This window comes from Monodelphis domestica, chromosome 4 (genome assembly GCF_027887165.1).
Source record: "Monodelphis domestica isolate mMonDom1 chromosome 4, mMonDom1.pri, whole genome shotgun sequence".
NCBI classification, from domain to species: domain Eukaryota; kingdom Metazoa; phylum Chordata; class Mammalia; order Didelphimorphia; family Didelphidae; genus Monodelphis; species Monodelphis domestica.
In genome coordinates, this window is record NC_077230.1 from 34,922,878 (window position 1) to 34,950,202 (window position 27,325).

General features: G+C 35.7%; 1 protein-coding gene across 1 annotated transcript in view; it reads left to right on the forward strand.

Moving 5' to 3' along the window:
* The window catches only part of LOC107650478 (uncharacterized), a 36,450-nt gene extending 10,102 nt beyond the window's left edge, over positions 1-26,348 (forward strand). The window contains exons 6-10 of the mRNA XM_056793285.1: positions 5,041-5,128; positions 7,133-10,861; positions 11,665-11,761; positions 14,563-14,742; positions 25,925-26,348. Coding sequence (XP_056649263.1) covers positions 5,041-5,128; positions 7,133-7,375 — 331 coding nt within the window. The 3' untranslated portion in view covers positions 7,376-10,861; positions 11,665-11,761; positions 14,563-14,742; positions 25,925-26,348. The remainder of the gene's footprint in view (positions 1-5,040; positions 5,129-7,132; positions 10,862-11,664; positions 11,762-14,562; positions 14,743-25,924) is intronic.
* The last annotated feature ends 977 nt before the right edge of the window (positions 26,349-27,325 follow it).

Genomic DNA, 27,325 nt, shown 5'->3' on the forward strand with positions numbered 1-27,325 from the left:
TTCTCTAAACACCTTGCTAGATTCTCATCTACTACTAAGTATGGTGTTTAATCTTTTGTTGGTTCAATTTAAAAGGAGACAAAGGAGAGTTAATCCTCTTTTTCCGTCTAGTGAGGGTACTAAATAGGGGTACTTAATAGTGTTAACTCAGGATAGACAGTAAAGAATTCCCTTTTCACAAGATACTGGGGTTCAGAGGATTGGGATGATGCTGTGTCGTCTCCCATTCCATTAAGGACTTTCCTGTTTTCGACCTAAGCATGTAATGACTACTTTAGTCTTGGGAAGACCAGACCTCTTGAAGGAAAGATCCGGCATTTATCTCAGTCTTTGCTTCTTTTTGCCTCTACCCAGTAGCTGCAAGGAAAATTTTGAACAGAAAAATTTGGTCAAATAAGGAAGTGCAAAAGTACTTGATCTACTCTGTGAGACAGCTATGTATTTCCTCTTCATAAAACATAGGCTTAATAAACACAGGGTCTGAATTCAACTCAGGCTCTCTGATCCTCTGAAATTCATAATGTCGATTTTATGCAGAACACAATAACCTCAAGACTGATGTTGGATCATTTATGTAGGACAGGCAGTTAGAGGTTCAAGGTTGCTGAATTGTGCCCTAAAGATCTTGTGTCCACATGGAAAAAGCTGCCAGACTCTTAGAGTGGGGAGGACAGCCCATCCTCCTTCTGTTCAGGAGAGAATTATTTGCCACATGCCCTAGAGTCATGATGGTAAACCTCTGGCACATGTGCCAAAAATGGCACAGAGAGACCTCTCTGTGGACTCACATATACCTTCCATGGCAGAGTTAATTACTAGAAAGGTAGAAGAACTTGGGGTAGGGAGACTGCTCCCTTCCCCTCTCTCCACTGTCCCCTCAGTACTCACTCCCATTCCTGAGTGGAGTGCTCAGGCTACTCTCCTCTCTTTCTCCCTCCCCTGTCTGAGTAAGGGCAGAGGACACTTGGTTGCTGGGTGGCATGGTCTCTAAAAGGTTCTAAAAGGTTTGCCATCACTATCCTAGAGCCTTTTTGGTGAACCTATAGCAGGTGTGCTGGAGGGGCTGCTCCCTTCCCCTCTCCATGTGCACAAGGACAATTCTTATATCACCTGCCCCTCAGCCTAGCAGTCAAATGGGAACATTTCCTCCCTCCCCTGTCTGGAGTAAAGTCAGGTGTTCTTACATGCATCATGAGGGTTTCAGTTTGGTCACTTGCTCTCTAAAAGTTTTGCCATCACTGCCCTGGAGAATCAAAGGAGGAGATGCGATAACACCCCACATACACATACCTCCTCCTGTCACAGGGCTGGGACAGCTCTGAGCATGTTCCATCTCCATTATCATGACATTTATATGAGAAGACAGGCAGATAGACAGGCAGACATAGTGCAAAATTCATTATTCACATTTGTTCTAAATGCAAGTTTAGGCCTTTCTTGAACCTCTAATATGAGAAAAATCACAATTCAAGAGAGCTGTGATTACTTCTGTTACAATGATTGGGAGAATCATGTGGCATAATTTTGGAGTTGTGTGTTTTTATTTTATCTTTAGAGCTCATTAAATAATATTTGAGTAAGTAGAGATATAGGCTAGATTTATGATTTCATTGAAATAGGGAATACTCATGTGTATAGTTAGAAAATCTTGAAACCCTACTACATTACCCAGAATACTTTTCCCTTTGTGCACATTTGAGTCAATTCACATAACTGTTTATAAGTTCTGTAGCTCCTCCCAATCGCTCTCTTCTTTCATGACTGGTCCTGGGTATCAGTAGTTCTTTTAGTTATTAATTAATAAAACTTTTAAAATAAAAGTTATAGAATATTAATTTTAATCTTTACATTTTGTTTTACCACAAAGAGAATTCTCAAATATTTTTTAAGATAGAATAGATAAATTTTTTCAAGCATGCTTTTCTGCCTGCCCACCTGCTTTCCCCACCATCTGCTTGAACCAGCTCTCCTCCCACTACTGCTGCTGCCAGCAAACACCAGAGCTTGGGAGTGGTTTCTCCTCCCCCTGCATGCTCTTGGGAAGAGTGCTCAGCTGCAGTCTCCCACTGCTATTTCTGATTCAAGTGTCTGCACAGAGGGTGAGATTCCCCAATTTTTGGCCAGTCTTTTCCCCACTCCAGGTGGGTTTTTGAGCCTGTGCTAGCCATTTTTCAGTGAGGAAAAGTGACACCATGCTATTCAGCCCCACCCCCTTCTAGTTTATAAACTGAATTTCTTAAACTGACCCTTGGCACCAGGCTTGCAACTCAGGATTTTTTTCACAGGAAGGAGGACCACTCTGCTGGTTTGTTTTTTATTTTTTTTGAGTGCACATTAACCCAAATCAATGGACTTTAGATTTTATTTTTCTCCCTCCTACCCAAAACATTGAGGACTAATCTTTCTTTCATATGAAAATATGCTATTGCTCTCCCTTGAAATTTTGCCCTTCTTTGAGTTTTCTCTTTAAATAAAATCCATTCAGTCTTCCCTTCATTTTTTTTTTTGGAGGAAAAATGCTTTTACAAAGCATGCTAGGAACTCTCACAGAACAGTTCGAATTGCTTGACCTCTAACTAGTGCATACTAGTTCTTTTTTTTTTTTACTAGCAGTTTGTATTTACACTGCATATTTCCCATTTTGTTTGCTTCTCAAGAATATGCAGCAGGCTAGACTGCTTAAATTAGAGACCAAACTGAAATATTCTGACAAAGTGTTATGGGGTTCAGCTGTGTACCCCTGGGGTTCAGGAAGGATACCTTTGGCAAGAACGCAAGACTCCAAAACTTAGCTTAAAAACAAAAAGAGAAATTTATTAGTTTAGGAGGTAATGTTGAGAATGGCCAGGAGGATAGCAAGGTGGAGCAGCAAGATGGGGAGCAGTTCCTTGGGAGGACAGCATGAATAGAAAGGCTGCTCCCCATGAGGACAGCATGGATGGAAAAGCTGTCTCCCCAGATGACATCAGTTCTGGGGATTTTATACTCTTTACAACAGATGCTATGTCATGGTGTGGACATGACTTAGAGTGTTAATAATCACTCAGGCATTTGGTGGGGTCAATGAGGTGGTCATCTGACTTGGGTCTGCCTGGAGGCATAAAGATTCCTTAACAAACAGATATCTTGAGATGTATCCTGATAGGATCTAGGTGTAGCCTGGAGGTGCGTCTCTCTGTCCATAATAGTTTGCCAGAGTTTCTGGGGGTATAGTGCCCATGTCAAAAGTTTTGATATTCTTAAATATTCTCAAAACACAGAGTAGAGATTCCTGCCCATTGCTTCTATCAGAAATTTCAGAGTTCTGACAAATGAAGTGCAAATAGTTAATAAATAGTGGGGAGGGGAATGAACATTAAAAGAGATCTGGAAGTTTATTGTTTCCTAACTACTTTTAATTTATTACCCTCCATAAGAGTAAAAGAAGTCTATTGGAATTGGAGAAAAGGATTTTTGACGTCCCTGCCTATGTCTTTGTTATGCTTATTTTATTTGCTGATTGCTTGTGATAAGAGTTAATTTTTTTAAGGTTCATATGTTAATCTAATCAATATCTTTCTGATATACTGAATCATTTCAAGCTAATGTTTTTGCCTATTAGATATATTCTATTATATTGATTTTTGTATTTGTACCTTTCCCCTCTGACTGTACTGAAGAATATCATTATGAAAGCCCATATACACCTTTTTCTGTGGCAAAATCATAACTCATTAGGAGGTGTTTGCTGCATTTGTCACATAGATATTGATGGATGGACTTCATCAAAACTGGTTACAACTTGTATACTACATTTAGAGAATTTAATGAGCTAAGAATTTCAATTGCAATTTTAAGAGGTTTTCAGAAATTACTTTAGATATCTAGGAGAATTCTGGAATGGTATTTAAAATATATATGTATACATTATATATTTTTTTAAATGTTGAACTAAAAGGTAGAGAACCAAATAGATGTTCCTACCTAAAGTATAAAGCAGGAAGCCAAAAAGAACTTATGTACATGCATAATAAATTATAATCTGCAGTTTAATCTAATTCTACCAGAAATATAGAGATTTCTTGGTGATGTTCATTTGTATTTGTATTGTAATTTGTAGCATTGCTCATTTTATATCCTCTAAAATTGTGATTGATCATTAAATAATTAGAGTTTACTCTGGGATTGTGTCTGATTATCAGAATTCTTAAATCTTTCAGATTTGTATTTCTTCATGGTGTGAATATGAAAAAACCCTCATGATAGTGTCAAATTTCTTCATGCAAATATGATAATTTTTTTTTCTGGTTCATAATAGTTTGGCTCTGTTCTCTTTGTATCAGTTCATAGAAATCTGGCCAGGTTACACTAGTTCCATTCTGGAAATTATTTCTTTTTGTGCATAATTTGTTCAGCCATTTCCCAGTAAAAACAAAACAAAACAAAACATCCTATTAGTCCCCAGTTCCTTGCCTCTGCAGAATAAGAAAAGAAGTCTCCAATAATTGTTTTGGTATCTTTGGGTCCTATCTTTTCATTTGCATTTTTTAATGTCTTTGGGATATTGGTCAAAGTTTAATGACATTTTAATGAGGCCTAGGACCAAATTACTTTCTTGAATATCTAGAACAACCTAAAGTTCCACGACCATGAATACTCTTTTTTCTCATACCCCAATAATTGTCATTTTAGTTGTAATCATCTTTGTCAATCTGATATGAAGTAAAAGCTTAGAACTGCTTAAATTTACATTTCTCGAGTTACTAGTGATTTTGGACCATTTAGGATTGATTACCCCCTTGAAAAAAGTGCATTTGTTTCCTTGGCTTTTAACTTTTTTTGATTGTCATTTAATTGGAAGATGCCTCATGGTTTAAGGTTTACATTTGATCAGTGTAGTAAATGGAAAGTCAGAAAGGCTAAGTGATTTGCCCAAGTTAATACAACTAATTAGTGGAAACTTACAACTAGGTTCCAGAACTAGAACTTGAGTCTAAATCTCTTTAATTCCAAGATAGTTTGATTTCCAGTTGTATGAAACTGCTACCTTTTCGTCCACAGTGACCTGAAATTTGTTATTGGGGTACTGAAAATATTAATAGAAGAAGATCAGGGATGTAGAAAAGACATCCAAGCTATCTTTGAGCAGGTAAGACAGCACAGTTCCTCCCCATTAATCAAGTTTTATTGAATGTTAGTTGTGTTCACAGTGATAAAAGTGGTGGAAAGCAAAGCAGTCAGTGTGAATGGTGCCCATAATAATGCATGAAATAAATGCTTCCTATTTCATTCATCCATTCTTTTGATCAGTCCAAACAAAACTTTTCAATCTTACTAAAACTCTTCTTGGCCTAAGAGGACTGCTTCATGAAAGGTGAATCGACCAAAACTCCCATATCACTACTCTCTGCCTAGTTCTACTTATGACTCTTTAGAAAATCCAGTATGGAAATCATTTGGGAACCCCAGCCTACTACTACTACTAATCCATGAATTGTGTCTACTTGATCAAGAGAAAGGATCATTGGCTGGGGTATCCTTCTTCCTTGCTTCCCTTACTCCCTTGCAGCTATTAACTACTCTTAGGTCTTAAGATGTGAATCAGTAACTTTCTTCCTTCTGAAGTGAAGAAGGCCCACCAGGCTTTTTTATTATTATTTTCTCTGTGAATATGCCTCTGAAGTCTGCTAGAATGTAGGCTTTACAATCGATTTCCCCTACTTTTATGCTATCATTGTAACTACTAATTGAAGTACCTCTGGATGTGTGCAAAATGCTGCTAAGCGCTGGAGACATAAAGAGAAAAAATGAAACATTTCCTGATCTTGAGACACTCTTACTCGATACTCTAAGTGGAAAGTACAACATTTAAAATAAGGTTCAGCTGAAGCACAAGATGGAATGCTTCAGAAGTCCTGGGGTCTCAGTGGTAGAATGGATGGAATGGATAGCAAGCGCCATTTGGCAATGATTTCACAAAGATTAGTTAGACTGGTTCTGCCATCTATCACATCAGTAAATTCTTTTTGTATTTAAGGATTAAACCCAGTGTCTTGGTCACATATTATCAAGGCTTTCCTGTTTTTATTGGATAAAGTCTAAACCCAGTACCTTCCATACTCTGACACCAGAGGGTTCCATACTTAATTCCCAGAGTACCATGACATAAATTTTTTATTATATATATATGCATATATCTATATCTATATCTTTGTAGTCATATAAATCTTATATACCCAGAGCTTAGCTGAGGACCAGAAGACCAGACATGGAAGAAGCTCTTAGTAGTGAATATCATTTTTCCTTTTTTCTATACACATGTAAATCTGTGTGTCAGTATATACATATATATGCACATAAATGCATGCACACATTTATTTATATATGTGTATGTGTGTATGTGTCGATATCTATACCTCTATCTAAGGCCAGGTTACTTACTCATCAGACCTGCCTTAACATTCTTCTAGTTTGCAAAAGGGCTTGTCACTGTAACTTCTCAGCTATTATGGTATTTCCACTGACTTTGTTTTTGAACATCTCTTGGAGTCCATTTTACTAAATTATACTCCTCCTAGAAGCAGAAACTGTCTTTCCCCCTGTATATACAGAACTATGCAGGAAGAGAGGCTTCATTTTGTAGTGTTAGGAAGTGATATGTATTGAAGTGGTCCCCCTGATGTCCATCCTGGATGTCTGAAGCTCACCAGGTCAGTAACATCTTACTGCTTTTGGCAGCTTCCTGCAACTAAATGGCAGTGAAGGTGTCACCTTGCCTTGAAAAACACAATTCTTAGCTGGGAGAGCTTTTAAGCTTTGGATTCTATCCCTAACATCATTCCTATCTACATGCCTATCTCTTTCCCTCTTCCCATTCCCATCCATGTCCCCATCTCAGTTCCCAAACCTATCCCTGTCTCTAATCTCATGTAAATCTCTCGTCCTATCCTGATTAGTTTTACTCAATAGCTACTAGTCATGGAATTTGTGCATATGTTTTTGAATGTAATAGATCTTAAGGGGTCATTTGAGAATAAAGAGTTCAGATAAGTGGCTAGCAGGAATAAATGAGATGGTTGTGACTGTTGGAGAGGAAAAGGATTGAATAAGGTGTAATTAATAGATTTATTTTGGTTAATTTGGTAAATTTCAGGCTAACATTTTTCAAGACAATTATAAAGACATGAACACATACAATGTGAATATGGAACAGAAACCTGATGAATCAGATAAAGAAGGCACATTTTTACCATTGGCCCCAGAAGAAGAATTTTTACTAGGACAATTTAAAATAAAGCCTAAAGAGATAAAAAATGAAGATTTATCACCAGAGCAATTATTAGCCCAAGGGGATTTCAATTCAGGTAAGACATATATCCTTGCTCAAAACATTTGACCCTAAAGTTTTCTGATAGAAAAGAGAAATTTGGAACAAATGTTTCCATCACTCACCGAATATCTGGTCTCTATTTCTTTTCCCTTCATATCTCTAATAATGAGAATGTTAGCTGCTTTATAAGGCTTTCTCAACTATTGGTGATCCCTCTCTTGGTGATTGAACTATAAGGGACATTGGAAATATTCTACTATAACATTTTAATTGCTATAGAAATCTATCCTATATGTAAGTCAGAATATCATTTAGATTCTGCCTCAAAATATGCAGTGATAAGAAACTCATTTTCTCAACATCCAGGCCACACTATTGCTAAATTACTTAAGCTTTTAGAAAATATTTCAGTACAATGTTTTTCCTAAGGCTTTTTTTTATAATTTAGTCCTTTTCCCTTCTTTTGAAATAATACAGAAAAAGATCTTGTTCCTCTTTCCCGATTACTATCCATTTGACCTATAAAATCAACTTATTTTCCACCTAAGTCATGATCATGTTTAGCCTGAAAACAATCTTTATATGATTTCTTATTACATCCTTGGGACATGGTTTTGTTTAGAGTCTATTATCCATCCTACTTTAATGACATCCATTTTAGTTTATCAACATTCTGTTGGTCTCATTGCAACAAAATCTTTTTTTAATTCAATTACTTACAGGAATATTTTTGGCCATTTCTTTTGACATTTTAAAATTCAGATACCCCCATCTCCCTTTCCCTACCTGAGGGGGTTAAGAATCTGATATAGGTTATACTCATACTATCATGTAATACATATTTCCATATTGTTCCCATCATGATAAAGACACATAACACACATATTCACTAGAAATCTCATAAAGATTTATAATATAACTTATAATTTATAATATAACTATTATAGTAGAAGATGTCAAGTTTTGATCTACACTCAGATTTTTTTTTGTAGCTTCCTTGACCATTGATAGTATGTTCTTCATCTGTTACCTTGGAAGCTTAATGTAAATGGTTTAGTCCTTCACAGTTGATCATTGTATAATATTTCTGTTATAGTCTCTAGTTATGGTGGTTCTGCTCACTTTTTCTGAATTCATCCTGTTCATTGTTCCTTATGGCATAATAGTAATCCATTACAACCATATTCCACAGCTTGATCATTCAACCACTAAATAATGGACAACCCCTCAGTTTCCAATTCTTTACCACTATAAAAAGAGCTGATAATATTTTGGCACAGTTAATTCCTTTTATTCTATCTTTGATCCATTTGGGATCCTGAACCTTTAGTGAGATTGTTGTATAGACCTTTGGGTATTGTTTCATATAAGTCTCTAGAATGGTTGTATCGATTCGCACTATCACCAATGAAGTTTATTAGTGTTCCAATTTTCCCACTTCCCCTTCAACATTTATCATTTTCCATTTTGGTCGTGTTAGCTAATCTGAAGTGGGTGAGATCATTTTTCAGAGTTGGCTTAATTTTCATTTCTTTCATCAATAGTGATTTGGAATTTTTTAAAATATGACTATGTATAGTTTTAATCTCTTCTGAGAAATGCCTATTCAAATCCTTTGACCATTTCTTAATTGAGGAATGTTGTGTATTATAAATTTGACTCAGTTCTCTTTATATTTAAGAAATGAGACTTTTGTCAAATACTTACCATAAATTTTTCCTCAGAATTTTTTTCATTTCTAATCTTAAGTACATTTGTTTTATTTGTGCAAAACCTTTTTAATTTAATGAAATCAAAATTCCCTTTTAATCAAGTATGCCGATGGTTTATTTATTTTATTTTTTCATAAAACAAACTATTTGTCTTATTTTATTAGTTCTATGGTTTTCTTACTTTCAATCCATTCATCCCTTGCTTGATTTTCATGATTTCCAATTTGCTGTTTAATTGAGGATTTTTAAATTTGTCCTTTTCTAGGATTTTTAGTTGTATCACCAATTCGCTTATGACCTGCTTTTTCTCTACTTTACCTGATATAAGCAATAAGAGATGTGAATTTTCCTCTAAGTACTGCTCTGGCTACATCCTATAAATTTTGATATGTTGTCTCCTTATAATCATTGTCTTTAATGAAATTATTGATTGTTTCTATGATTCATTCTTTGACCCATTTATTCTTTAGGCAAAAATTTGTTTACATCTATCATCTATGTATATGCCATATACATATAAATTTATTTATTGGCAAATAGAGAAGGTTTCCTATTTTGGCTATAAATATCACTTGTATAAATGGTTCATTAGAAAACACCTTTTTCCTGGGTACCATCAATTACTTGCATTCCTTTTGCATTGTGAAACTGTGAACATTTGGAGTATCACTGTCATTGCTAACAGAAGGAAATCTGGTTCAGCCTTATGAATCTGAGATCTGGAAGAATGAACACTGGTGAATTGAGCAACAGTTGGAAAATGAATGCTGTACTTCAGGGGCTGACTTTTTTTTGGCTGCCAAGTACCATTAATATGATTGTTGTTCAGAGAATATTAGAACCTCTGGTGTGAGGGCTTGCTGAACACTTTTCAGGGCTGCTCATCTGCCTTTGGTGTCTAGTTGTCACCCAGCTCTCACTTGTGGTTCCAAGAAGCTGTAGCATGTGGAGCAGCCTGTTAAAACTGAACAGATTGGTTAAGTTAGGTTGATATCTACTCCAGGCTTGTGAAGACCTCCTCCTGGAATAGGTGGATGAGAAAATTTGCTTCAGTAGCCGTGAATGTAGCTGAAGTAAGCACTGTGGAGTGTGTAGAGTTTGGTTGGACATCTAAGACACTAAAGTCATTTAGGTTCAGTTTCAATCATCTAGGTTCAGTGTCAGTCATGCAGACTTTAGTCTTGCCACAGGATTTAGATGACTCTGGAAGAAAGAGTGAGGCTGACAATTTTGTGCAACTCACTTAAATCCAATTCATACACAAGTTAAAATATTACTCTGTGATGTCACTGGTACTTTTCAAACATAAGGATCACCACCACCACTGCCAACTGATTAATCAACATTTTTGACTGTCTCATCCTTTTAAGTCTTCTTAAATCCAGCTTTATTTGTTTTTAACTGCCCTTGCAGCGGGACTAGTATTTTCTTATTAGATATCCTAGATCATCAGTCTTAGAAGGAACCTCAAAGATCACCCACTTTAATCCCTTCATTTTGTGGGTGAGAAAAATGAGGCTCAGAGAAGATATTCAGATAGTTACCTTCCCAGCTGTGACTTCATGGCTTCTGGCTCTAAAATGAAGAACATAGGTAAGTTCTTCACTTTATAAGTTGTCTAAGCCTTGGTCAGCAATAGGTACCAATTAAAGATTGCTATTTTCCCTTGCTAATCCTAGTAAAATATTTGTGTACTGTTGTACTCATTGAATTATTTATTTTTCTTAGAGACCCCAATAAAAAAAGAAAAAGAAGAAGAAGAAATAGTAGTGGAGGAAGAGATTATTAGCACTGGAAAACCTACAGAGGGAAAGGCTAAAAAGAGATTTTCCTGGTTCCGGTAAGAGATGTACTTTTTATATATGGATAACAATATTCTTAATAAACAAAACATTTTATTTCTCCTGGAATTTACCTCTTTGGCTACTGTTTGCTATGTTTTTTGCCCCTTTCTACAAAAGAACTTCATTATTTATATGAATTTTCTCAGTTGTTCACATCTTCCTCAAAAGGGTGCTGGCATAGAGTAAAGGTGTCAAATTCACAGTTTATGGATGTGACCCAGAGAGATCCATTTCTTTTTGAGTCTGATAATAACAACTTAGTGGGAAAAGTATAGGACATGGAATCTGAGTTATCTGCATTCAGACTGGAGTTTTATCACCTAGTCATGTGATCAAATACAAGTATTTTCTGATCAATAGGTTACAGACTTCCCATCTATAAAATATTACAAGTTAACTTCTAGCGTTACTTCAGATCTAAATCAGTGACCCCATCACTCCTTACAAGACAAATCATGTATTAGTTGTGTTTAATGTGGAGGAAGAAGAAGTAGAGAAATGATATTGTGCCATATGCACACATATTTAACTTAACTGGCTTCCATATCTAGTTTTATATTTTTACCGATAGCGCCAAATTTGATCTTGCCCCTTCTCTAATACATGTGCTGACATAGCACGTATCCTACAAAAAGTGTAACTCCAAACTCTTTGAACATGTAGCTTTGTCTTTTTTTCAGAATTGAAATTCATGAAATTTTTATAGTGTGCATCTATTTAAGATCTTTTTTTGTGTCATAGTAGAATGTATTTTTGTGTTTTAATAATTATTTCCCTTTCAAATGTTGTATGATTCTAGCAATATCAAAGAACGCAAGCTGTGGAACTTCTTTCATTTTAAAAAACATGACAAACAAGTAAAGAATGTGCACAAGTGGGAAGAAATTGATCAAAAGGTAAATTTTCATTATGTTAAATTTATCAAAGATTTAAGTTTGTTTCCCCATTTAAATTACTAGAGAGTGAGCTTTCTCTTGAATTAGAAAACTATAATTTACCTTGGATTGAGGAGTTAACATTCTGTCATAATTATTAATCAGTATGCATAGGAATAAAATTACCTGAGTAAGGAGCAAAATTACCATAGCGGCAACTGTTTGGCCTTGAAGTCTCTTTTTTGTTCCCAGAGATCATTCAAGAACCTCTCTCAAGAAAAGGGAATGATTAAGAACTCTTAAAACATTTCAATTGTCTGTATTTGGATGTTTTAAGGACAAGGGATAATTGATTCAACTTTTGGCCTCAGAATATTGTTGGCTGAAAATTTTCTAAAATTATGGCACAGAGTATTGAAATACACTTAACCTAGAGAAAAGTGCAAGTTGAATTGTTATGGGCTGTTGCAGGTAGGAAGTGATAACATATTAGGATAATTTTCCCTCCATGAGACAGAAGGGGTCTCTGAAGGGGCTGTACAATATTTAAAAAATAACAGGTAGGTAAAATGGTAAAAGTTTACCAAGAAATACCTCTGTCGGTTGTTGGCAAAATAAGAGGAGAGATTGCATGTGTATGTCCTGATTTACTGTGCCTGTGTTACTGAGCAAAAAAAAGAACATGAGAGCCACAGATGGGCCAATATGACAATGAAGGAAAATAATAAATGTTGAAGGGGATATGGCAGAATTGGGACACTAATGCATTGCTAGTGGAGTTGTGAATTAATACAAGCATTCTGGAGGGAAATTTGGAATTATGAGCAAAGGGCTTTAAAAGAACACATTTGATCCTTTGATCCAGCAATACCACTGCTGGGTTTGTACTCCAAAGAGATAATAAGGAAAAATGCGTATACAAAATATTCATAGCTGAGCTCTTTGTGGTGGCAAAAATTGGAAAATGAGGGCATGTTCCTCAATTAGGGAATGACTAAACAAATTGTGGTATATGTTGGTGATGGAATACTATTGTGTTATAAGGAATGATGACCTACTTGATTTCTATATGAACTGGAAAGACCTCCATGAACTGAAGCAGAGTGAAATGAGCAGAACCAATCGAATGATATACACTGAAAGTGAAACATTGTAGAACTATCCAACATAATGAACTTTACTACTCGCAGCATACAATAGTCCAGGACATTCCTGAAGGACTTATGAGAAAGAATGCTATCTATATTGAGAGAGAGAACTATGGGAATAGAAATGAAAAAGAAAAACTTAAGACTTAACACTTAGAACTTGTTTATATGAATATATGATTTGGGGTTTGAGCTCTATGGCAAAAATGAATAATATAAAATTAGGTATCAAGGGATAACATTTGTACAATCCAGTAGAATTGCTTATTGCTTCTGGGAGGGGAAAAGGGAAAGAAAATTAATCATATAAACTTGAAAAAATATTAAAAATAAAAAAAGAATATGAGGTATGAGGTCAATTGGGAAAATATCTATTGATCTTCACACACATATTTTTACACATACATAAATAAATAGATACACATATACATATGAGTAAGTCCAACTAAAGATTTCATCACCCACCAGGCATTAGGAGGTATTTCTGACCTGCCCAATTTTGTTTGTGCTCTAGCTAGCAAGAATAAAATTCTGAATTGCCTCACATTAGGAATTCTTTTGAATCCTCCAAGGATGGCCCCATCTCTTAATAGATACTGAAAAAGGACCCCCACAACACTGTCTAATGGAGATGGGCATATTTTTTTCAATTTTCTTTTACTTATAAAATAATAAATGGCAATAAAATACAAGCTTTCCTCCAAACCTAAAGGTGACAACATCGAATATATTTAGCATTTGTAATCATGATGGTCAACTTGCCAAAATCTTGTTAAAAAAAAAAAGTAAGATTTGTTTCCATTTACTTTCTAGAAATATTACCCATCAGTAGAAATAGACAAAAAACTAGGATGCACTTGAATAGTTCCTGACCAGTTTCTCAACTGATATGGTAACCTCAATTGGAAAGTTATGGATATCAGACACTGGAAGATGGAATTGGGGACTTGAGGGTTCTTTGCCTTTATAAGAACCATCACTAGATTCTAAAGTTAGCTAACACCTAGCTAATCTAACTTCTAGTCTTAGAACCTGATGATAACTCCTCCTCTGTCTCCCATGACCCAGAAACCCCAGCAGCTCCCACCAGGCCAAGTTGCCTCAACTTCCTTCCTGGGTGGATATTGGGTAAAGTGGCCTGTGTTCCTGGCCAAAGAAGAGACAAAACTACCTGGGTAAAGGTAGATTTTAGTTCAATTTATTTTGGCCATGGAGCATAACTGAATACACTTTGGATATAGATAATTTTCCTCTCATCTTGTCTTAACTTGGAATAGGTGGAAACATTTTAGTATTAATACATTCCCTTACAAAGTCATCACTCCTTAAGTGAAAATATATCAAGTATTTTGCCTGTTTTAGAATAATGCTATTTTTAAAAAGGCTCTAAAGTATTTTCATTGCAAAAAATAAAGTTTTTTTACTGGTTTACAAAACTCACTTCAGATCTCTTGTTGTTCTGTGAATTTTTGACATACAGATGAAAGAAAAGGGTGGTGGGGATAAGAAATACAGCAGCCTTGAAAAGCAAAATTTATTTAAAAAATGAACTGTGAAATGAGGGATGATTTTGGAACAAATGGTCTCTAAGGCTCCTTTGAGGTTTTGCTGTCTATGGTTATATTAACATATAGCCATGGAAGCTTTTTAAATATTGTGTCTCTTGACCTCTAGGTATTGGAAGATTACTCTCCTTATTCTACTGAAGCCCCTAAAACATTGCCAACAGAGTGGACAAATATTGAAGTTGGTAATTGGTTATGGAGCATTGGAATGGAGGAGTATGTTGTAAAATTTTATTGTAAAGGAATAAGTGGTGAAAAACTCCTTACACTGGACAATCGCTCGCTAAAAGTAAGTTCAAGAATTGACTTTTTTTTTACAATCCATTAGTCAACATATATATATATATATATAAATATATATATATATATAATCACTAATTTTATGGAGAGAGTATTTAAAACATAATACAAAAATGGGAAATCCTATGTATGATTTATTTGCCAATCTTATGGTTTTAAGGAAATCATGTTAACCTCCTTTTGAATGTAGTATTAAGGGGATTTCTTTTTGATAGTGATTTGTTAAATTCCCCATGTATTAATTCCAAGGAAGAAGAGGAGTAGGATCTAGGCAAGGAGTGGGTAGTGAGTGACTTGCCAAGGTTCACACTGCTAATAAGAGTATCAAGAGTATGTGAGGGGGGCACTGGGTAGCTCAGTGGATTGAAAGCCAGGCCTGTAGATGGGAGATCCTGGGTTCAAATTTGACATCAGACATTTCCCAGCTGTGTGTGACAAGTAAATCACCTTAAAAGACATATATATTAATTTAAGGTAGCCAAGGAATTCAGCTATGTAATTCCTAAATGAAAACTCAAGTCAGCAGTCAAACTTTTATGGAGTTTAATTACAAACAGGAGGAAGAAAGATATTAGAGATAGAGAGATAGAGAAGGAGAGAGAAAGGGGAGAGAAGGGAATAGGGCTTAAATACCTCTTCTGTTTAGGCTGGGCCAAAAGGCCCAAGCCCTTAGATAGCTGAGGCAAAGAAAAGAGATCAGTCCCTATCACTCATGTGACTAAAATGGAGAAAGAGTCTCAGGGACCTCCACCTCCAGCTTCCTTCCGAGCAAGCTTCTCAGAGCACCACCTCTCAGAGCAAAACCTCTCCAACCAACCCCCCCTAGTCCTCAGACCCCGCTATCTTTAAGGAAACCATCCAAGTTCCCTCCCCTCAGTTCTAACACCTACCAATCACTGTCCATGTCTTCCGTGTGCCAATGGTGGCTCTAGCTTAACCCAGGACCGCCCAGAGGTCTGTGGCTTTACACATGTCTGTTGAAGGTCATATTCTCAAATAATTAAATTTTGATCCTTTGCTGCAGCTCTTCCTAAATCCTGTTACCCTGAGTAGGGTGGAGATTGGAATAATTAAATTTTGATCTATGCTGCAGCCCTTCCTAGATCCTGTTAGGACTGAGTAGGGTGGAGATTGTAATTTCCAAGACCTGGTTCTGTAATTCCAAGTATCTCTTTTGGATCAATTCTAAAATCAATCATGGCTCAAAGAACTTCCTGTTCTATACTTAAGCATAGGTCAAAGCCCTTTCCATTGTTCAGCAAAAGGTTTCTGTCCTAAAGTAATCTTAAGAAGGGAGGAGGAGGAACCTCCCATGCCAATGGGGTTCACATTCCAATAGACTATCAGTAAGAAATTTTCCAAGTATGAAATTTCCCAATGGTGAAATTTCCAACATTTATAAGTCTAAGAAATGTTAAGGTTTACATGTGTGACCATGGGTAAGTCACTTAATGCCCATTGCCTAGCCTTTACTGCTCTTCTGCCTTATAACCAATACATAGTATTGATTCTAAAGTGGAAGATGAGGGTTTTTTAAAAAAAAGAGTGGTTGGGATTCAGGGTAAACATGGTGGTAGTCTAGACGCATGACTTCCTCTTCTCAGTACCCACTCATAATAGACTACTTCAAAAGACCAAAAAAGCCAAATTCATAAGAATGAAGAGACTCTACAGTAGGGCCCAGCATTAAATGTATGTGGAATTTGGGTATTTCCACACTATAAGGGGGTGAAAAAGCTCCCTTCAAAATGTGAGCTGATCTAAGCTGCCCCACTCCACCTATGCAACCAGAGTCAGAGCCAGCTTGCTCCTGAATCAGCGAATGAGTAAGAAGCACCTCTAGGTCCTTGGGAACTGACTAAGACCACAAAAGGCCTACCCCTGAGAGCAGCTACATGTGAAACCCCAGCAGCCTGAAAAGCACAGACCATGGGTGCTCCTGGGAAGATATCACAGAGAAGGGCAACAAACAGCAGAAGCTGCGGAGATTCGGGAGCTTGCCTCGGGCAAAATCCTTGCTCCTTAGCTCCATACACAGAGTTCCTTCCCATCTCACTCAGATTTCTGACTAAAATGGGAAGGAAAAATCTCTACAGTGATGGTAAATTGTGACCAAGAGCAACAACCTCCCTCCAAGGAAAACAAAAAGAAGTTATTGACCCTGGAAAATTTTTACAGAGGAAAAACTCAAGCTACAAAGGAAATACAAGTGGCAGCTTCCACACTAAAGGACCACAAAACCTAGAACATAATAGGCAAGAGAATTGGGTCTTCAACCAAGGATCACCTATCCATCAAAATTGACTATATACTTGCAGGGGAAAGTATGGGCATTCAACAAAATAGAAGATTTCCCAGTATTTGTAAAGAAAAAAACAGAACTATAAGTGGAAAGTTTGATATCCAAACACAAGATCAAGAGAAACATGAAATGGTAAATAAGAGAGGGAAAAGTGAAAAAAAAAATTTTATTCAAACTTTCTTTTTTAAGGGCTAAAATTAGATCAAATTCTATGTATTAATATATGGGGGAAATGTTATTTGTAACTCTCAAAAATTATATTCAATATCATGGTAATTAGAAGAATCATTCACAGGAAGAGACTGGGGCATTAAGGGGCTATGAGATGATATGCAAAAAGGGGGGGGGGGAATCAAAAATGGCACCAAGAGATACTCCAAGAAATAAAATAAATAGTATAATCTTTATCACACAAAGATACAAATGGGCAGGGGAGAGGAAGAATACTCTTATTAGAAGGAGAGAAAGAGAATGCTAATAGGTAATACATAAACCTTACTCTCAGTGAAATCAATTCTGAGAGGGAAGAGAATCTAGACCACCGGGGTCTTGAATTCTATCTTATCTGACAGGGAAAGTGAGAAGGGAAAACTAAGGTGGGTAGGTTGGGGAAAAGTACAAAAAGGGAGGTAAAGAGAGGGGGGAGGGAACATAACAGATCCTAAAAAAAAGAAGGGAACAAAAAGGGAGGGGCCAGAAAGGGAGGCATATTAAGGGAGGGGATTAGGGGAATTGATTAAAAGTAAACCACCAGTTTAAAAGGATGTAGCAAAAGAAGAAAGGACAGAACTAGGAGAGGATATCAAAATGCTGGAGAATACAAAAGTGACAATCCTAACATTGAATGTGAATGGGATGAAATCACCCATAAAATGAAAGCAAATAGGAGAGTGGATTAGGATCCAAAATCCTACCATATGTTGTCTACAAGAAACACACCTGAGGCGAGTAGATACTCACAAGGTTAGAATCAAAGATTGGAGCAAAACCTGTTGGGCCTCAAGTGATAGAAAGAAGGCAGGAGTTGCAATCATGATATCTGACAAAGCCAAAGTAAAAATAGATCTGATTAAAAGGGATAAGGAAGGTAAATACATCCTGATAAAAGGGAGTATAGACAATGAGGAAATATCACTAATCAACAAGTATGCACCAAATGGTATAGCATCCAAATTTCCAAAGGAGAAACTAGTGGAATTGAAGGAGGTAATAGATAGTAAAACTGTACTAGTGGGAGACTTGAATCTACCACTATCAAATTTAGATAAACCAAATAAAAAATAAATAAGAAAGAGATAAAAGATGTGGATGAAATCTTAGAAAAATTAGGGTTAATATGTCTATGGAGAAAAATAAATAGGTACAGAAAGGAATACATCTTCTTTTCAGAAGCACATGGTACATTCACAAAGATTGACCATATACTAGATTATAAAAACATGGCAAACAAAAGCAGAAAAGCAGAAATAATAAATGCAACCTTTTCAGACCATAATGAAATAAAAATAATGATCAGGGACTTCCGGTCAAGATGGCTGCTTAGAGAAAGCTAAAGTTCAGATCTCCAGAAAACCCTTCCCGACCGATCTCAAACTATAAGCTCCTAAGGCGCCGAAATTCAAAACGATCAACAGCATAGACCCTGGGACTCCTCCTCCTGGACCTGGACCTGGATCAAAAGGTACAGCCCCCCTCAAAAGTCAGAACCCGAGATCACTCGGACCTAAGTGGTAGGAGCGCAGAGTCCAAGACTCTGGGAAGCCGCAGCCCCGCCCCTCTCAGAGAGGAGGGTCGTCTGAACAACAACCCTCAGGGCCTTCTATCCAAGTCCCAGTGAAAGTCACTGCCCTCAGAGCTCCCCCCGCAGAGAGCAGGCTTGTCTGAAACAACAGCAACCCTCAGGGTGGGCAAGACAGCCTCACGGGCTGGATCCTCCTATCCAAGTCTCAGTGAAAGTTACTGCCCTCGGAGCTCCGGGGAAGCTGCAGCCCATCCCTCCACAGGCCGACGAAACAGCCTAACGGCCAGCTATTCTGAAGGCAACTTCCGGAAAGCAACCCAACCCAGAGAGCCAGGGGAGAGTGTGGCCTCCTGGTCCGACCTTTCCATTCCAGTTCCAGTGAGGCATATACATTTTAACCCAGGGAAAGCTCATAGAACCGACAATCTGCCCAGGACTAAAGCCTCTGAACACCAGACAGAGATAAGAAAAACTAATCCTCCACATTCAGAGATGGCAAACTCCACAGAAGCACAGAAGCCCCAAAATACCAAGAAAAATAAGAAGAAAGGGGCAACTTTGGAAACATTCTATGCAGCCAAAATACAAAATACAGAGCAGATAGAAGATGATATACAAGAAAATGCTCCAAAATCTTCCACAGGAAATGGAAACTCTCCACAAACCCATGAAGAATTTGAATCAAAAATGACCAAAAAGATGGAAGCCTTCTGGGAGGAAAAGTTGGAAATAATGCAAAAGAAACTCAAGCATCTACAAAACCAGTGTGATGAAACTGAAAAGGAAAACCAGGCTTTAAAGGCCAGAATCAGGCAGCTGGAAGACAACGATCGTGTAAAAGAGCAAGAATTAATAAAGCAAAGCCAAAATACCAAGAAATTAGAAGAGAACATAAAATATCTCACCAACAAGATGACAGATCTGGAAAATAGAAGGAGAAGAGATAATTTAAGAATAATTGGACTCCCAGAAAAGCCAGAAATAAACACTAAACTGGACATGGTGATACAAGATATAATCAAAGAAAATTGCCCAGAGATTCTAGAACAAGGGGGCAATACAGCCACTGACAGAGCTCACAGAACACCTTCTAAACTAAACCCCCAAAAGACAATTCCCAGGAATGTAATTGCCAAATTCCAAAGCTATCAAACAAAAGAAAAAATCGCCAGAAAAAGACAATTTAGATATAAAGGAATGCCAATCAGGGTCACACAAGACCTTGCAAGTTCTACTCTGAATGATCGTAAGGTATGGAACATGATCTTCATAAAGGCAAGAGAGCTGGGTCTCCAACCAAGAATCAGCTACCCAGCAAAACTGACTATATACTTCAAAGGGAAAGTATGGGCATTCAACAAAATAGAAGACTTCCAACTTTTTGCAAAGAAAAGACCAGAGCTCTCTGGAAAGTTTGATACAGAAAATCAAAGAGCAAGGAATACCTGAAAAGGTAAATATTAAGGAAAGGGGAAAAATGTTATCTTCTTCTTTTACGCAAACTCTCTTCTATAAGGACTACATTTATATCAATCTAGGTATACTAATATGTGGGGAAAATGTAATGTATAAATAGGGGGTAAAGAAAGTCCAAATAGAATAATCATTCTCACACAAAGATTCACATGGGAAGGGGAGGGGAAGAAAATTCCTATAAGAAGGAGAGGAAGGGGGGGGGGTTACTTAAACCTCAATCTCAGGGAAATCAACTCTGAGAGGGAAAAACATCCAGATCCATTAGTATCTTGAATTCTATCTTACCCAACAAGGGTAGGGAGAAGGGAAAACCAAGGGGGGGAGGGAGAGAGGGAGAACAAAAAGGGAAGGAAAGAGAGGGGGGAGGGGAGGGAACAAAAAGGGAGGGACTAAAAAGGGAAACATCAAGGGAGGGGACAAGGGGGACTGATTCAAAGTAAATCACTGGACTAAAAGGTAGAGCCGAAGAAGAAAAGGTTAGAATTAGGGAAGGCTATCAAAATGCCAGGGAGTCTACAAATGACAATCATAACTTTGAACGTGAATGGGATGAACTCAGCCATAAAATGTAGACGATTAGCAGAATGGATTAGAATTCAAAACCCTACCATATGTTGTCTTCAAGAAACACACATGAGGCGGGTTGACACCCACAAGGTCAGAATTAAAGGATGGAGTAAGACCTTCTGGGCCTCAACTGATAGAAAGAAGGCAGGAGTGGTAATCATGATATCTGATAAAGCCAAAGCAAAAATAGACCTGATCAAAAGGGATAGGGAAGGTAATTATATTTTGTTAAAAGGGACTCTAGACAATGAGGAAATCTCATTAATCAACATGTATGCACCAAATAATATAGCACCCAAATTTCTAATGGAGAAACTAGGAAAATTGAAGGAAGAAATAGACAATAAAACCATCCTAGTGGGAGACTTAAACCAACCATTATCAAATTTAGATAAATCAAATCCAAAAATAAATAAGAAAGAGGTAAAAGAAGTGAATGAAATCTTAGAAAAATTAGAATTAATAGACATATGGAGAAAAATAAATAGGGATAAAAAGGAATACACCTTCTTCTCAGCACCACATGGCACATTCACAAAAATTGACCATACATTAGGTCACAGAAACATAGCACACAAATGCAGAAAAGCAGAAATAATGAATGCAGCCTTCTCAGATCACAAGGAAATAAAAATAATGATTAGTAATGGTACATGGAAAACCAAATCTAAAACCAATTGGAAATTAAACAATATGATACTCCAAAACCCTTTAGTTAAAGAAGAAATCATAGAAACAATTAATAATTTCATCAAGGAAAATGACAATGGCGAAACTTCCTTTCAAACCTTTTGGGATGCAGCCAAAGTGGTAATCAGAGGTAAATTCATATCCCTGAATGCTTATATTAACAAACAAGGGAGAGCAGAGATCAATCAATTGGAAATGCAAATGAAAAAACTCGAAAGCGATCAAATTAAAACCCCCCAGCAGAAAACCAAACTAGAAATCCTAAAAATTAAGGGAGAAATTAATAAAATCGAAAGTGATAGAACTATTGATTTAATAAATAAGACAAGAAGCTGGTACTTTGAAAAAACAAACAAAATAGACAAAGTACTGATCAATCTAATTAAAAAAAGGAAGGAAGAAAAGCAAATTAACAGCATTAAAGATGAAAAGGGGGACAGCACTTTCAATGAAGAGGAAATTAAGGCAATCATTAGAAATTACTTTGCCCAATTATGGTGATGGAATACTATTGTGCTAAAAGGAATAATAAAGTGGAGGAGTTCCATGGAGACTGGAACAACCTCCAGGAAGTGATGCAGAGCGAGAGGAGCAGAACCAGGAGAACATTGTACACAGAGACTAATACACTGTGGTATAATCGAACATAATGGACTTCTCCATAAATGGTGGTGTAATGTCCCTGAACAATTTGCAGGGATCCAGGAGAAAAAAAACACCATTCATAAGCAAAGGATAAACTATGGGAGTGGAAACAACGAGGAAAAGCAACTGCCTGAATACAGAGGTTGAGGGGACATGACAGAGGAGAGACTCTAAATGAACACTCTAATGCAAATACTATCAACAAAGGAATGGGTTCAAATCAAGAAAACATCTAATGCCCAGTGGACTTACGCGTCGGCTATGGGGGATGGGGGGGTTGGGGGGGAGTAAAAGAAAATGATCTATGTCTTTAACGAATAATGCTTGGAAATGATCAAATAAAATATATTTTAAAAAAATAATGATCAGTAAAGGTATGTGGAGAGCCAAATCAAAAATTATTTGGAAATTACATAATATCATTCTCCAAAATTGGCTAGAGAATAAATCATCAAAACAATAATTTCATTGAAGAAAATGACAATGATGAGATATCCTTTAAAAATCTATGGGATGCAGCCAAATCAGGATTCAGGGGGAAATTTATATCTTTGAGTTCATATGTTAACAAATTAAGGAGGGTAGAGGTCAATGAATTGGACATGCAAATCAAAAAACTTGAAAGTGAACAAATTAAAAATCCCTAGAACAAAACTAAATTAGAGATCCTAAAAATTAAGGGAGAAATAATGAAAGTGAAAGTGAAAGAACTATTGTACTAATGTAAAACTAGAAACTGCTATTTTGAAAAAAAAACAAACAAAATAGACAAACTACTGGTCAATCTAATAAAAAAAAAGGAAAGAAGAAAAACAAGGTAATAGTGGAGATGAAAAGGGAGACCACACCTCCAGTGAAGAGGAAATGAAGGCAATCATTAAAAACTCTATTGCCCAATTATATGGCAAAAAAATATGCTAATCTAGGTGATATAGATGAATGTTTACAAAAATATAAATTGCCTAGATTAACATAAGAAGAAATAGAATTCTTAAATAATCCCATATCAGAAAAAGAAATTGAACAAGCCATCAAAGATCTCCTTAAGAAAAACATCCCCAGGGCCTGATGAATTAACAAGGGAATTCTATCAAACATCAAAGAAAATTTCAAAGTTCATTTGGAGAAGAACAAAAGATCAAGGATATCCAGGGAAATAATGAAAAAAAAAATCACAAAGTAAGGTGGCCTTTGTAGTACCAGATCTCAAACTATGGTGGCCTTTGTAGTACCAGATCTCAAACTATACTATAAAGCAGTGGTCATCAAAACAATTTGGTAATGGCTAAGAGGCAGAAAGGAGGATCAGTGGAATAGACTGGGGATAAGTGACCACAGCAAGAAAGTCTATGACAAGCCCAAACATCGTAGCTTTTGGGACAAAATGTAAAATAAATAATTTTGATTCCATCAAATTAAAAAAGTATTGTACAAACAAAACCAATGCAACCAAAATTAGAAGGGAAGTAACAAATTGGGAAACAATCTTCATAACAAAATCTCTGACAAAGGTCTAATTACTCAAATTGACAAAGAAGTAAATCAATTGTCCAAAAAAATCAAGCCATTCTACAATTAATAAATGAGCAAGGGACATGAATAGGCAATTTTCAGTCAAAGGAATCAAAACTATTAAGCACATGAAACAGTGTTCTAAATCTCTAATAATCAGAGAAATCCAAATCAAAACAACTCACCTCATACCTAGAAGATTGGCTAACATGACAGCAAAAGAAAGTAATGAATGATGGGGAGAGGGGGTGTGGAAAAGTTGGGATATTTGCATTGCTGGTAGACTTGTGAATTGATCCAACCATTCTGGAGGGCCATTTGGAACTATGCCCAAAAGGGGCTAAAAGACTGTCTGCCCTTTGATCCAGCCATAACACTGCTGGGTTTGTACCTCAAAGAGATAATAAGGAAAAAGACATGTACACGAATATTCGTAGCTTCACTCTTTTTGGTGGCAAAAAATTGGAAAATGAGGGGATGCCCTTCAGTTGGGGAATGGCTGAACAAATTATGGTATATGTTGGTGATGGAATTACTATTCTGCTCAAAGGAATAATAAAATAGAGGAATTCCATGGGAACTGGAAGAGCCTCCAAGAAGTAATGCAGAGTGAAAGGAGCAGAACCAGGAGAACATTGTACACAGAGACTGATACACTGTGGTACAATTGAATGTAATGGATTTTTCCATTAGTGGCAATGCAGTGATCCTGAAGAACCCAGAGGGGTCTATGAGAAAGAACACTATTCGCATTCAGAAGAAAAACTGTGGGAGTAGAAACACCGAAGAAAAACAACTGCTTGATTACATGGGTCTAGGGGGATATGTTTGGGGATGTAGACCATAAAGGAACATCCTAGTGCAAACAACAGCAGCATGGAAACAGGTTATGATCAAGAACACATGTAATACCCAGTGGAATTGCGCATCAGCAATGGGAAGGGCGGGCAGGGTGAGGGGAGGGAGGGATAGTATATGATTTTTGTAACCAAGGATTAATGTATGAAATTGACCAAATTAAAAAATAAATGAAATGAAATGAAATGAAAAAAAGAAAAAAGAGTATGTGAGGCCACATTTGAATTAAGGACTTTTTAAAAAATTTAATTTATTTAGTCAATTTTTAGAACATTATTCCTTGGTTACAAGAATAATATTCTTTCCCTCCCTGCCCTCTCCCTACCCTTCCTGAATCTGTTGCTCAATTTCATTGGGTATTACATGTATCCTTGATCAGAACCAATTTCTATGTTGTTGGTGTTTGCATTATGATGATCATTTAGAGTCTACCTCCCCAGCCATATCTGAGTTAAGGACCTCTTGTTTCTAGGCCTAGCTCTCAATTTGCTAAGCCACCCTTCATTCTTTTTTAGAACTCTGTGCATTAAAAAAAAAAAACCCACTGGTAACCAGGAAAGCAGTTTTGTAGTTTTTGAACAGTCAGATTAATTTCACTGAAACAGATTAAAAAACATTAATCATGGAAAATGGCAAAATTTCATTTCATTTATAGTAAATAGAATCTCATATTTTATAAGGCCTAAATTGCAAATCCTCGTTAGTATGATACCTTTGTCTTTGACTAGAGATACTTGATCCATGAAATATGATAACTTACTAGACAAAAAAAAAATTCTACTTAGATTCATTTATTTCCAAAGAGAATAGAATTTTGAGGGTTTTTAAAGTCTACTTTCTCTCATAACATGTTTCTAGGATTTTCCTAAAATATAGTATTTGATTTAAGTTCCTTTAAGCTGTAAATGTCTGATATTCTGACCTTTCAATTTTTATTTAATTTTTAATTTTAAAAATAAATTAATAATACATTTAAGTATTGGTTGATTTTATTATTCATTCTTTTACTTAAGTAAACAGGTATGTTTTAATTAATTTAATTTAGTTTTCCATTTAATTTTTTTTCAATTTGGGATTGTTTCAATAGCACAAGCATCATTGGACTCCCATCCAGATGAATAACAATTAATACATGAAATCCCAAAACATTTCACAACGGCGAACTATTACGGTAGTTCCTTAATGTATTTTAGGATTGTACGATGTAATTTTTTACTTCATCCAGACCTAGGGAATATTTTTCTATTCTTGGAAAATCTTTGTTCTTTAGAAATGATCCTATAGCAGCATCATTTTCAGGTTCATTATGTAAAGAATTAGAAAATCTATTCATCTGAATAAGTAGATGCAAAATTACACTTTTAATTTTTCTTTCCAAAGGAAATCGAAGTCAACAAGAAGAAAGACCGCCGGAAAATACTTAAGGCTATTAAGAAAGTTAGAGATTTTTGGGAAAAAAATCATCATTTCGTCTTATTATAGAAATTGATGGAAAGAAGACACAGAACCTGAAAGATGGCAAAAATGGAAAATGCAATTACTTTTGTTATATTGACTTTTCATCATTTTACTTCTGTTACTTTTGTTATATGAACTTTTAAGGGATTTTACTTCCATGTTACTTTTGTTATATGAACTTTTAAGGGATTTTAGTTCCATGTTACTTTTGTTATATGAACTTTTAATCATTTTATTACTGTTACTTTTGTTATTATTAACTTTTAATTATTTCACTTTCATGTTACATTTGTTATATGAACTTTTAAGGGATTTTACTTCCATGTTATTTTTGTTATTATTAACTTTTAATCATTTCATTTCCATGTTACTTGTTATATGAACTTTTAATCATTTTATTACTGTTACTTTTTTTATTAATTTTTAATCATTTCACTTTCGTGTTACATTTGTTATATGAACCTTTAAGGGATTTTACTTCCATGTTACTTTTGTTATATGAACTTTTAAGGGATTTTACTACCATGTTACTTTTGTTATATGAACTTTTAATCATTTTATTACTGTTACTTTTGCTATTATTAACTTTTAATCATTTCACTTTCATGTTACTTTTGTTATATGAACCTTTAGGAATTTTACTTCCATTTTACTTTTGTTATATGCACGTTACTTTTGTTATTGTTAACTTTTAATCATTTCACTTCTATGCTACTTTTTTATATGAACTTTTAAGCATTTTATTACTGTTACTTTTGTTATTATTAACTTATAATCTTTTCACTTCTATGTTACTTTTGTTATATGAACTTTTAAGGGATTTTACATCCATGTTACTTTTGTTATATGAAGTTTTAAGGATTTTACGTCCATGTTACTTTTGTTATATGAACTTGTAAGGGATTTTACTTCCTTGTTACTTTTGTTTCATGAACCTTTAGGGATTTTACTTCCATGTTACTTTTGTTATATGCAGGTTACTTTTGTTATTATTAACTTTTAATCATTTCACTTCTATGTTACTTTTGTTATATCAACTTTTAAGGGATTTTACATCCATGTTACTTTTGTTATATGAACTTTTAAGGAATTTACTTCTATGTTACTTTTGTTATATGAACTTTTAATGGATTTTACTTCCATGTAACTTTTGTTATATGAATGTTTAAGGTATTTTACTTCCATATTACTTTTGTTATATGAACTTTTAAGGAATTTACTTCCATGTTTCTTTTGTTATATGAACTTTTAAGGGATTTTACGTCCATGTTACTTTTGTTATATGAACTTTTAATCATTTTATTACTGTTACTTTTGTTATTA